Source organism: Merops nubicus, unplaced genomic scaffold (genome assembly GCF_000691845.1).
Source record: "Merops nubicus isolate BGI_N331 unplaced genomic scaffold, ASM69184v1 scaffold17282, whole genome shotgun sequence".
In the NCBI taxonomy this organism is placed as follows: Eukaryota; Metazoa; Chordata; class Aves; order Coraciiformes; family Meropidae; genus Merops; species Merops nubicus.
Genome location: NW_008594421.1, coordinates 10,239 through 23,649, shown reverse-complemented (window position 1 = coordinate 23,649; position 13,411 = coordinate 10,239). Strand labels below are relative to the sequence as shown.

Below are 13,411 nucleotides of genomic sequence, written 5' to 3'. Positions count from 1 at the left end.
GTCTTGTGTGGATGTACAACGTACACATATAAAACTACACACAGAGTAATGGATTTTTAAGCTCTTTATGTACAAAGAGAAAGGGTGTTTCCTTTCCAATTAGGGGGCCTAAACCACCCTACAAAGATCAATTTTTCTGTCCTTGCCCACTACAACAATGTCTTTTGATGAAGACCATTTTCAAATACATTAAACAAAACTACTCCAGGAAGGAGCTGATATGAGAAGTCCTAAGCTCCTTAAAGACTGAGATTTTTGCCTGCATACAAGTAAAAATGTAATATTTTGGGGTTATAAATTAAGAAAACATTGAAGTTCAGTGTTAGGAATAAATAAAAGACAGTTCTGAGAATTTTCCAGGCCACGTGTTTCCAAATATCACTTGGCAATAAAATTAAAGTTCAGTCTAAATACAAACATTAATATTAATTCTAACAGTATGATCTGTAATTACTTTCTGCCAGCCTGTTTTGTTTACAGCTCTTTTGAGTAGCACACAGTGTTGGAATCATAACTATGGGCTCAACAACATGCAAGAGTTCCTAATAAAAATTCATAAACGAGTAACAGTAAATTTTGATCTACTATCTTTTCCAAGTTTTTAGTTAAGTTCGTAGTACAGCACCATTTTTAGTGCAATTTAGTCTAAGAAAAACACAAAAACAACTTACACCACCACTAACTGGTCCAAATGAATGTCCAGAAGAATCCGGTTCTTCAATATATAAAGTGTAGAAATCGGGCCTTAAGTTAGAAGTAAATAAGAATGGAATATTACGAGAATTTGGAGACAGCACTTCAAAAGAACCCTTTCATTTAAAAATGAAACAAAACCACTTTCAAACAGAATTATAAAAAACTTCTTTACATCTTAATAAAAGCCCATACAGCAAATGCAATCAAATTCTTCTGAGTTTTGTAATTAATCAACATGGACTATTTGAAGTTACAATTTCAGAAAAAGTATGTGATGTCTTTAACTGGTATTCAGAAATCACTCTGAAAATCTTCAAGTTGTCAGGCAGTAGAGCAAGCTGTTCCTTTTTGAGACCTAAGTGGAGTTACCTCCCGAAGGCTCTTTTCCTGATTAAGCAGTGAGGCTCTAGAGAGCATCTCCTAACAGCAAATATATCAGGATTTTGTTAACAAATTATCATATAAAAGATTTCACTTGTTTACATGTCACAAAGTTGAGAACTACAATCAGTACTGACATCCACTTTTCACCTTGAATTACTGCCTAAAACTACTTTCAGATAGTTAAACTTTCTTGTGCAATATGTTTCATGTAAAATCTTTCATCCATATGCTTAGACTAGGAACTGAATGTTCCATGTTTCCTCTAAGCAATGTAGCAAGAAAAAAGGCATAACAATAAAAGAAAACTTATACAACAGTACAATGCATTCAGATATATCTTCATTTCATCTTTTGTATCTACAACCATATCACAAAAATGATTAGCTATACTTAGAGAACAGGCTTAAATTCAGCAAATTATCATTTGAGGTGGTGAGGAAGATTCCATGTTTCACAAACACCAATAGAAATTTCAATTGCTAAGCATTAAAATCTTTCGAAGCTATAGTCTCATAAACCAGCTGCATATTACTGTTACCTTTCAGATTTGGTATAATCAAGCCATTTCAATATTCCTGAGATTCTTTGTTCATATGTAACTGAACTGGGAAAAAAAAAAAAAAAATGTTTACAAGGCTTTTCTGATAAGCCATTCTAATTCCAAGATACAGATAAAGTATCCACCCTCTTGTCATATATTAAAGCCACAGATTTGGATTTCAACAATGCATCTTAACAAGGTACCAGCAATCAGTTTTATTATTCTCATTTTTGATTGAATATAATTAACTTTTAATGGTAAATTAGGCAGATCCTGATTTTACAAACACGAGCATGTGATGTTGGTGGGAGTACCAATATATTTATAACTAAATATGTACAAAAAAGAGGTTTCAAGTTTGGAACATGAAGTACAAATCAAAATAATTTTTATTCTTTCCACCATGTATAAACCTTGGACTTTCATATTTTAATAGCAAATAATATCGCCAGCAAAATCTTGGTGATGTCATCCTTTGTCTCCTATGAAGGAATCCACCCATTAATATATTTGCTTTCCCACAATCATGCACAAGCTTTATGTTAGTTACCTACAGTACTTGGGTGCTTTCTGAGTACAAAACCCAGAGAAAATTGCTATATTTTCACCTGTGTAACCTCTGAATTAACTAGGAAAAAAAAAATCACAGAACTATGATTCAGCAGCAGTGTGCGCATTATTACAAACACAAGCAAGACCAGAGGGAATTGATCTAGAACCCATCTTGCTTCAGTAGCTTCCTTATCCAGCATCCTCTCTTCAGTTAGTTTCTGCCTCCTATAGCCTCTTGCCATGGCTTCTGAGATTGTGTTCATTATCTTAGGTTACAGGTTATCTCAAAGCCTGTTCTCAAGTACTAGTATTTTTAAAGGGCTATATAGTATGTGTAGATTTTATATGTGGAAATATGATAATCATTGGTATAGCTTAGCAGTGGCTACTAGTCAGTTGTAGGATGCTTTCCTAGTGGGAGATCAGTGGTTTGCAGTTGGCTGAAACCTTCAAAGCTGGCTAGGAGAGCACAATATACAGTAACCTTTGACTTTCTCATTGTGAATCCATTAAATGGTCTGGAAAATTTCAACCACTGCTAGTAGTTCTATGGCAAAATCAGGATGATGTGAATGGCACTTATCTCTCAGGCCACAGTTTTAGAAACTTATGTTTGATTTCCTTTAACTGCCATATGGCAATTTGAACTTTTGGAGCAATTTACAGGAATTTACCATGAGCCCTATAAAGCTTACTTGTTGAATACTTTGTAAAAGGTGGGGTATGTTCCATTAATCGCAACATCAGAGCCTGGCCAAAAGTAGGTGCCTGCTTTCAAATTTTGGTACATTGCTGTTAGCCACACCTATGGGTAAAAATTCAAACAAATTATTTTATGGCATTTATACCGCCAGAGGGCAAACAAAAAAATACCCCACAATAAAACCATATAAAAAATTTACCATGGTTTCCTGTGACAAGAGGTCTATTCCAATGCTAGCCAAAATATTTACATTTTTTACTAACTATTAAGTGAAATTTTTAAGCCTCATAACCAACATTTTAAGAATTCTTTTATTTTCCTAAAAACCAACTATGTTGCCTATAATACAAAGCCTAAAGGATATTTAGCAAATACTGAAAATATATCACACAGCTTTGCTGATTAGTCTCTTTTTGTTTTCTTTTATAATATGGCACATGGGCCACTCTAGACAGAAAGGAATACCATAATGAGAAATAAACCTACCGGCTGCCCCTTCCACCATGAAGGTTTGAATTTTTCTGTCCCTGAAAGTGAGAAATGCTTGTCCAAGGCTACATCATACATGTTGTTATCAATAATACCATGAGATTCTGGATACAATCCCTGCAAAATGAAAATAAACAAAAAAAAAAAAATCACTGAATCTTGAAATCAAGTGGAGCCTAAGCTGTGTTGCAATGGACACTGTTGAGCAATGTTGTAATTATTTTTAGGGCTGTTTTATCACAGAAACAGGACACGCTTTCCAAACGCACACAGAACATCAGATTATTGTTAATTAATTCAGTGTGCCTGTCCAGTTCCCTTGAGTTTCCCTATTTTTTCCCCTCCCAATTAAAACCCAACATGCCATAAAGTAGTATATATGTCATGTCAGCTGCCAAACCCATCCTAACACCTACTTTGATCAAATTGCTCTGTCCTCACCCATATTCACCCATACCCAGACCTAGTTAGATCAACAAAGAACAGGAATAACCGGTTCATGGGCCAGAATCAAAGAGCTTACACATAAAGCCACATATCTCATGCCTGCAGGTACTACCTCAGCATCTGTCTATTTTATTCATACAGATTGAGTTCCTGTGTCCCACAAAAAGATTGGCACCACAAACCCCTTTCTATGTCATCCAGATAATGAATAGGAAAAATAGCAAATTCTCACTTACTGTGACAATAGTGTAGTGATTTGGAAAGGTTTTTGTGGGGTAAACAGCTCTCATATATTTTGAATGTGTGCCACACGTTTCTGCAACAGATCAGAGAATTAATATAAATTTGTTTATAATGGGTTGTTTATAATGGTTGTTAGGTTTTTTTAATTGAAAACTAGCAGTCTTATAAACAAACAAAAAAAAAAATCACTGCATTCAGTTGTTGTGGTACGACAGGGGAAATGTGACTCCAAATTAAGACACATACATATTAAGACACATACAAATTAAGACATTTTGGTGTCTCCTTGTGAGCTAGGCCTACCATCCTACTGAATTCAATGAGCCTGGGACTCTCCGTTCAGCTGCCTAAAGACTTTGTACCCAGGGCTATTTCAGACATATTTAATAGTCCTGCCTGCCCTTTAGATGCTGCTCCTACATGCTATCTGCCAACTTCTGCAATCCAAAATGACACTAGACACATGCCTACTCAATGATAATGAAGCCTGAGATTCGCCCAGACAAGATATTCTGAAGAGCTGCCTGGTGACCAGATGCACTGGAAAGACTCAGCTGCTTAAGCACTGGAGTCCAGTGTCATTGGAGATACCCTCAGATATCCAAGACATCTGCATGAAAGTTGGTTGTTTTGATGAGTATCACTGGGAGATCTGTGTTCTCCCGACACAGCTGCTGAAAGCCACCTAGGATAAGCCACACCACTCTGAAGTATACTAGAAAGATAGGTTAAGGCAAAAATTTGTCCCGTGACACCTTCTGCCTGTTAGTTGAGCTGACTTGCTCTCCTCTCTACGTTCTTGCACTACACTGTGCAGACTTCATGAAGTATAAACAAACTGGCTACAACGAGCATGTAGACATCTCACATGCAGACACCTCCAAGAACATACCCAAATATAGAGGTCCTGCTCTGAAGTGAATCCCACCCCAGGTGGCCTACGTTTATCTTGAAACATTGCAACAATTTTCATCAATCTAAAGCACTTACCATATTTGAACATCTGTATTATCTAAAGCCACTGTAGTATGCAATTTATTTACCCAGAAAACAAAGGTGTGGAGACAGGAAGATGCCTTAGTGCCATATCTTTAATCTAACTCATGTGGAGCAACAGTTCTGTATTAAGCTGTAGTCAGATGATTGTTTGATTTGCACTCAAACATACATTATTCTTTGATACATAGTGTTTCAGTCAAAGAACAGAAAATGATTTTAACTAAATAACCTCAACGGAACAGTGAAAGCCTGATATTATTCCACAAAACAGTTCTAACGTGCTACAGAAAAAAAGGCTTAAAGAGTGTTTAAAGTAGGGTTGAACAATTGAGAAATGCGTGAGAAAATCAGCATAATTTTTTATGTATTTCTCTTGAACAGTGAAGGAGTGACATTCATAATGTATATATTCTCAGACAATTAGTTTGATTAGCTCTACGGAAAACCCTAGGTTAACTGAGTTAATAGAGACAAAATATTTTATGCTACAAATGGCATTACTTTTTTTGTTTCTTGCAAAGAAAGGAATTTCCCTTTCCTTTCCATTGTAGGTTTTTGAGAAATATGAGCATGAATTTGCATAACCAATTGTTTCAAATGACCACAAATATGAGTAATGCTGAATTAGATCTGTTCTTGCTTGCAAAGATTTTTTTGGGAACATACCCATAGCATAGTTTTCATGCCTTTTGTCAATTTGACATTTCCTTTTCACATGTTTCAAAAGACAGGAACTGAACACTGACTGCTGCATGCACGATTTCTTCACTGACTCAATTCCTTCCAAAGTCAGAATGACATCAAAGACAAAATACTTGCACAATAAGTCAGGTTTGCAAACTGCATCACATTCAGGCTTCTGGATACTCTCATTATCCACAAACAAGATTGTTAACTATTCAGTAAAATGTAGTACTTTGTAATAGCCATGTAAGTTTTCAGCTGAGCACAACAGAAACTATGATGTGTTCAGGACAGATAAGATCACTGCCGATTTAGACTACTACTGTTGAGAAGAAATGAACAGATATGCAGACATTTTGTCCAGGTAAATAGCATCTTGAGAGCTAAGCTCTAAAATATTCAGGAAATTTTAACAAAGTGTGCACCAGTGAGTCTCTACTTTTTAAAACCCTCTACACCACAAGCTAAAGATCTTCAACTTACTCTTTCTTCCGATATTCAGAAATACTAAGAAACAATTACTTGAACCTTACTGCAACCATATCAATATTTTAGCAATATATAAATTATATTGTATTTAAGTATAATATAATCATATTCACTGACACACCTTTGAATATACAGCTTCTTTCTAATATCTTAAAATATCTGACATGAAAAAGTCCATATTTGAGGAAAAATTCCCAATAACCCAAAGCATTTTTTCTCTGTATTATACTTTAATGATGATCTCCTTATTAGCTAGAAATTTTCAATGGAGAGAATGCAGGAAACCTTATTAGCTAGAGTTTTTCAATAGAGAGAATGGAGGAAACCCTTCTCTGGAATTTTTTCAGTTCTAAATTGTATTTGAATGTATATTTCAATCTATTTTATTTAATAAAAAGATGCTGACCAGTGTTAGAGGTCTTGTTTAAAAAAGTCATGTTTGCTATGCACTCAAATACAAGAATTAATGCAGAACATACAATAATGAAAATATACAACTGGTGGGGGAGACAGACCTGATTTGTGATTTTTGTATTGCTGAGCAGCACATACGTGTGACAGCAGCAGAAGGGACTGGTGAGGTTGCATACAGACTTATAAAGAAAATAGTCCAAGCACTCTTTGTAACTTACTGAGTTTTTCAATATTTGGCAGCAAAGAACCCCAAGTTTGCAAGTATTCTGCTCTAAACCCATCCATTGAAAAAAGGATAACTGGTGGTAGATCAAACCTGCAAGAAAACAGGAGTTTGTCATCGTAAAGGAGTTTGGAGAGTTGGTGTCTTCTTAAGATCTTTAACAACCTAATAACTTTTAAAAGCAGGATCTGGAATTTCCATGTACTTCCCAGAATTAATATTGCAATGTGAGATAAACAAATAGTTCAATTTTGAGAGCAAATACACAATCCTGAAAAAAAAAATTAAAAAATGGAGGAATAATATACAAGCTACTTAGTATATATATAATCTAGAAAAAAGTTTTGTTAATCCTTTATTTGCGAGCCCAATAAAAATAAATTAAAATGCTGCAGACTGGCATCCAAACACAAACCCAGAGTATAGAATAGTCAAAATACCTCTGTACACAGTAATGAGTTGAATTCTATCTCTTGTCTCTTGATGCAGCTTAAAGAAATTTTCAGGGCAGCTGCACAAGGACTGTAAAGAAACAGCAGCCCCTCAGCAAACAGTTAGGGTCAATCGGCCTCAGTGCTGAGAAACGTCATCACTTCACAGTGCCAAATTTGTGCTAACCCCTTAACTGGACCACATTTCCTTTGTGAAGATATCACTAAGCAGTCCATGTTCTTTGTGAATCATACCATAGAATGGTTTGGGTTGGAAGGGACCTGAAAGATAATCTAGTTCCAAATCCCCTACCATGTGCAAGGGACACCTCCCACTAGAGCTCATTTCTCAGAGCCCCACCTAACCTGGTCTTGAACACCTCCAGTGATGGAGCATCCACAGTTTCCTTGGGCAACCCATTCCAGTGTCTCACCACCCTCTTAGTTAAGAACCTCTTCCATGCATCTAATCTAAATCTACCCTCTTCCAGTTTGAACCCATTAATCACCATTGTAGTGATAGTACTCTTGTACTATCACTACAAGCTTTTGTAAAAAGTTCCTCCTCAGCTTTCTTGTAGGCCTCTTCAAGATACTGAAAGGCCACAATAAGGTCTCCCTGGAGCATTCTCTTCTCTAGGCTGAACAAACCCAACTCTCTCAGCCTGTCCTCATAGAAGAGGTGTTCTGTCATTCAAGTTTCCCAGCACATGGAGCTAGAGAACACTTCGTGTCAAGGCCCCTGACAAACTGAACTCAAAGCTACAAAATTAAAGCAGCAGCTGCTAACCTGCTTAGAGTAAGCCTGCATATAAAGAAACAAAGATAAAAGCCTCAGATATGATTTCATACAGTAGGTATGATAAAATAGGCACAAACTGCAACAGATCTCTGGAAGAGTGTTTAAATTCCTGTTACAAAAATTCCAACTAGGAGGTGCGAGGTGTGAAAATAAAATTCAACGTTATTAAAAATGCAGTAGCAGTTATAAAGTGCAGGTACTATCCCACCTTATTTCATAAGACCAAGCAACAAAATCAGTAGGATCCAGTCATCTAGTTCTGCAAATTAAGCCTTTTTGTTAACTATCATCATATATTTCACAGACTCCTTAGAATCACACAAAGAAACATAAAAATTGTAAACATACAATTAACCTAAAAATGTAGTTTAAAGTAGGCTTCACTACATGTAGTATCTAAAAAAAAAATCCCAACTACTTGTAATTTATAGGAATGGTTCATTAAATAGATCTGGAAAGTATTGGGGGAGAAAATGACTGATAAAATGCAGTTACTGATAACGGATTCCAAATAATTCTTTTTTAATAATACTTTGAGTGATAACTATGAAAAAATGGTACATTTTCACATCAGACATATAGTAATCACTATCCCAGTTCGTTTTTCATTCACAGTGGTCCTTACAAAACACAGAAGTACACTGGCATCAACAGTTTGTATAAAAACAGTTTGTATAAAGCAGCTTCCTGACTGAAACCAAAATAAAATGGAGCTTTACATAGAAATGCGATTTACAGCACTTAAAGAAGCCCCCTTCCACTAGTTTCCAAGCATCAATCTACAACACTGTGTTAACTCAGCAAGTTATTTGTTAACCTAAGAAGTATGTTTTCATACCTGCTTTGGGAGGTGCATACAGAAACCCATGAAGAGGCCACAATACTAAAGATATCATTGTTATTATTAAACTAAATTGACATTAAAATAGAATACTGGATAACAACACAAATACCATAACTGAACCAGAAAAGAATCCATTAATCTTTGAGACCAATTTCTAAACCGTGTTTCTGCCTAGTCTCTACTGATGATTCTGCGATACAGCACAAACAGCAAAATAGCTACAGGTAGAGATCAAAATTACCATGTTTCAATGTTTGTAGATACACAGCTACTTTCATAGCTTCCTTTTTAACACACCTTTCTCCCCACACATAACTGAAGCGAAAAATCCCGTGTTATTTAAAGAATTGCAGTCACAGACTCTAAGAGATGTTCTTCAGTTTGCACAAGGTGATTCATCTGAACAATCACAGTTACAATATGGTAATATAAAATGAACTATGAACAATTTGTGACATATAAATCTTGAGATAACTTCCACAATTTTCTCAGGTCTTTTCAAACTGACTTTCAATCTGGATTTGAACTCTTGTACTCTGCTCTCAACTGTAAATGATAAATGAAAGTGCAACTAAATGACAAAGGTTTTAGAGAGAAAAAAGCATGGCTAGTCACAAACTGCTTCCATAGAATATTCCTCAGGGCAGGAACCTCATTCTCAGCAAGTGTGAAAACCTCATGAAGACCTCCTTCAGGCCACTGGAGTCTATCTGACCATGACAATTATTTTGTTTGGTAAGAAGACAGAATTATTTTATCCTACCCAGCTGGACATTGAGGAGTCTCAAGTGATTCACATGGTTCTTCTGCCCAAGGTAGTTCACCTAAAAGGACAAAAGTACTGAGTCAGCAAAAAAACAAACAAGAAAGCAATTTCCTGGTGGGTCTATTTAGAACTCTTCCTGGTACTTTTTCTGCTTCAATACAGAATTATAGAAATGTAGGGCTAAGACATATTTAGAAATCATTTAGTGCAATCTATTAGGCCCTCAAGCCCCGAAAGGGCTAATGTTTACAACTGTAAGTTAAAAACAAAGTATATACACTATACAGACATGCAGACAAACAAAATGGAGAAGAAATCACTATGAAAGTTTAGCCTAAGTTTTATATGGTTTTAAATGGAAAACTTTTAAACTGCAACCTGTCCACACTAGATTACTGCCTTGGTTTTCTGCAGATGCCACTTACACATTTAGAGATGATTGCCAGGGCTCTCTTTAGCCTTTTTGGTTTGGTTGTTGGGGTTTTTTTTTGGTTTTTTTTTTTTTTTCTGTAAAGAGCCCAAATTCCTTGAATCTTTCCATGTTGACCATGGATCCCAAATTTCAAGTAATTCCTTCTGTTATTCTTTTAATATTCTCCACCTGCTTCACAGCTATACTCATTTATGATAATTGCCCATCTCTTTGGAAGAAATAAGGGAGGTAAATAAGAGAAGAAAGAAGGAAAGCATCCAAAAAGTAAAAAAATACAAATAAAAAGGAAGCAGCAGCTGTTGAAGTTCTCAGTTCGCCACAGGCAGTTTCTCTATCAGCAAGCAGGCAAAGGCAGGGATGTACAGTGACCTGAACTACATCAGCTCAATCAGTTTAGCACCTAGGCAAACTCCTGACTGTTCTTAGCTCTAATTTACATTTAGGTGACAAATATTTTTCAGGAGTTGTCTTAAATCTCTGACACCTCACAATATAAAGGAATTCTGCTAACAGATACCATGTTTTATGCCACTGGTATACACCTCAGGTATCATTACCCGTAATCTCATTTTACCAGTGCTGTTCTTTATGTGTTTAGCTACAGTCTGTATGAAACAGCCATGAAGAAATATATTCAGAAATAAGTAAAACATAAGAAATGCAACCTGAAAAATAATTTCAAATAAAAAGAATGGGACTTTAAATTAAGGAGGATTACTACAATGGGTACTTTGTATTGCATGAAGTTTGAAGCACAAAAAATGTCTCCATCTATTTTTGAAAAAAGAAAAAAAAAGAAAAAAAAAGAAAAAAAAAGAGAAGGAAACAGTCCAAAACCTGCACACTGGGTATACTGCTGAAATATTGTCTTTCTTGTGAATGATGCACATTCACATTGCTCTCCATAAACTTTTTCCCAGTTAAAAATACTAAAACCTTCACTTAAAAACATCTTCATTTTCCAAAATGTCACTGTAAGATTTGAATCCTGAGAAATAAATGCATGTACTTTTATATTTGCTATGTTTGCCCACATATTTATTTCACAGGACAAATTACATATAATATTTTTTTTTACTTTTGATTTACCTTTGCAAACACTGTTGTAGTTTACACAGCAGTCTTTTTTCTGCAAGCAGTCATCAGAGCAAGAACAGTAACTTCCAGGTATCCGTGTTTCTCCACAACGGAAATTAGTGCACTTCCAAGATCGGGCTGAAATTTAGAAAAAAAATGCTACAATTTAGTTCACAGAACCTTATGTAAACTCCTTTGTATGGAAATCTCAAACGGGTAAAGTGGAAAAAAAACCAAAACATTTTGTTAAACTATAATGTCCTTTGTTAAACTTTACATGTCCTGCTTGAGTTGCTTTAAAAGTTTTACCTGAAAGGAAAATTCAAGATTTCATTTAACACATAAAAGCCTGTTTCTGTGGCCATTGAATGATAACACAAAGTCATAGAATAATTTATTTTACAAAGGTGCCCCCCCAAGTTACCCTCTTCAATGCTTTCCACCCTTCCAGGAAGTTCTAAAACAAAAAGTAATCAAACACACATTTCTTCTACAGAAAAGAAAGAGAAGGAAACATATTTTTCCTGCTGTTGCCTATAAATCCCAGCAGATTTAAAAAACAAAAAGAAAAAAAGAGAGATGCAAAGCGGGGCAGAGATGTAAGCAGGCAGAAAAAGTGATAAGGGTGAAGAAACATCTGAGCAGCTGCTGGGAGAGCAGGGAGAGTAACTGGAGAGGAGTCTGGCCTTGATGCAGAGCCAGGCCAGTGCCCTGGAAGATGACTGCAGTCATCCAACCCCACACCCCTGTGGGAATGCTCCTGAAACAGCAGCATCACTTCGGGGCCCCAGTCAAATACATCGCATCACGGTCATCCACAGCTTTATCTGGGCCAGGAAATATGCACTGCAATGGCTTTGGGCAACAAGGATCCAGGGGTCTGATTAGAGAAAGACACAGGAAGATTTTGTGTCCTGCCATGTCCCCAGGTTATGACCCTCTAGCCATCTGAGTGTAGAAACTGCTCAACTCCACCACGTCCTTCCTTCCTGAGGGAACGTGACATTACTTCTGTATATCTGCATAAAGACAAGAATTTATCCTACTATGACATGAAAAAACAAGCCCAAAATAAAATGGAAACCAGTGAGCACTGCCTGTAGGGGAACATACTTGGCTCCAGGCAGGTGTCCTCGTAGTCCCAGCAGCAATCTCGACGCTCCTCGCAGCCGCTGTCGCACCGGCAGCCCGGGCCTCCCCCCAGCCGCTGTCGCACCGGCAGCCGGGCACGTCTTGCCTCTGCGGCTCGTTGCACTTGTGCCTGCAGCTGACTGTAAGGAGAAGACAGTGAGCCTGAGGGCTCGGACAACTCTGTCCCCAGACAGTTCAGTTAAAAGTATCACTGGCACAGTCTGCTGGTAGAAATGTGCTGAATAACACATAGCTGTGGGGGCAGCCCTGGGGAGCTGGGCAGAACCCATTAGGCTTATTGTTGCATTCGGGACTCTGATGATAGCTCTCCCACATAGTCATTACAACGTCCCATAAAAATCTGCAGGACTGGTTGTTTTGATCCTAAGAAATAAAAGGGTCCAAATGAGGGGCCTTGTGTTGGAAATGGGGATATACATTTCCTCACCACAGCCCTGACGTCTTCATGCAGCCAAAGGGGGAGCTCTAGGTCTCCCAAGGAGACCCAGGGACAACCCCAAATCTCCAAACATCACCTGCAGCTCCACACTGGCCTCCACAAGGATAAGGTTTGTCTTACGTTCTTTGTGCTGCAGAAATACTGTTTGAATCAAGTGTAGAATATTTAATTTAAATTTTCCTCTATCACACTGGCTTTTGAACAACTCAAAGTTGTTCAGATGGTCTCCCTGTTTTAAAATTAAATTGAATGGTCTGCCAAGTCCAAATGTGTAAAAATACAAAGCCTTTCCTCTGTTGTAATGGAACTGTTCATGCTCCTCATAGTTTGCAATCCGTACTTCTAATTCTGTTGCAACATTTATGTAACTGTGCAACGTCAGGAAGTCAGTATTTCACTAACTTTTATTTGGCATAGTTAGTACAATTACAGGAGCTATAAGGAAATTTATCCTGAGTATATAAACAGAATCAATTGTCTTATCACCAAATGCAAACTCTGTGCCAACTTTTAAGCATACAGAATGCCAGGTCTCCCCAACCCATTTTCAGGCCACTTCTCCCAACATCAGAAGCCCTCAGCCCCCTTCTCTACCACAGCTCC

At 37.0% G+C, this 13,411-nt stretch overlaps 1 protein-coding gene across 1 annotated transcript in view; it reads right to left on the bottom strand.

Moving 5' to 3' along the window:
• Positions 1 to 13,411, bottom strand: part of ENPP3 (ectonucleotide pyrophosphatase/phosphodiesterase 3) — a 38,428-nt gene that overhangs the window by 20,278 nt on the left and 4,739 nt on the right. The window contains exons 3-12 of the mRNA XM_008935780.1: positions 12,446 to 12,488; positions 12,331 to 12,410; positions 11,230 to 11,355; positions 9,705 to 9,765; positions 6,860 to 6,957; positions 4,049 to 4,128; positions 3,363 to 3,482; positions 2,869 to 2,978; positions 1,619 to 1,684; positions 672 to 744 (exon numbers count right to left, since the gene is read on the bottom strand). Coding sequence (XP_008934028.1) covers positions 672 to 744; positions 1,619 to 1,684; positions 2,869 to 2,978; positions 3,363 to 3,482; positions 4,049 to 4,128; positions 6,860 to 6,957; positions 9,705 to 9,765; positions 11,230 to 11,355; positions 12,331 to 12,410; positions 12,446 to 12,488 — 857 coding nt within the window. The remainder of the gene's footprint in view (positions 1 to 671; positions 745 to 1,618; positions 1,685 to 2,868; positions 2,979 to 3,362; positions 3,483 to 4,048; positions 4,129 to 6,859; positions 6,958 to 9,704; positions 9,766 to 11,229; positions 11,356 to 12,330; positions 12,411 to 12,445; positions 12,489 to 13,411) is intronic.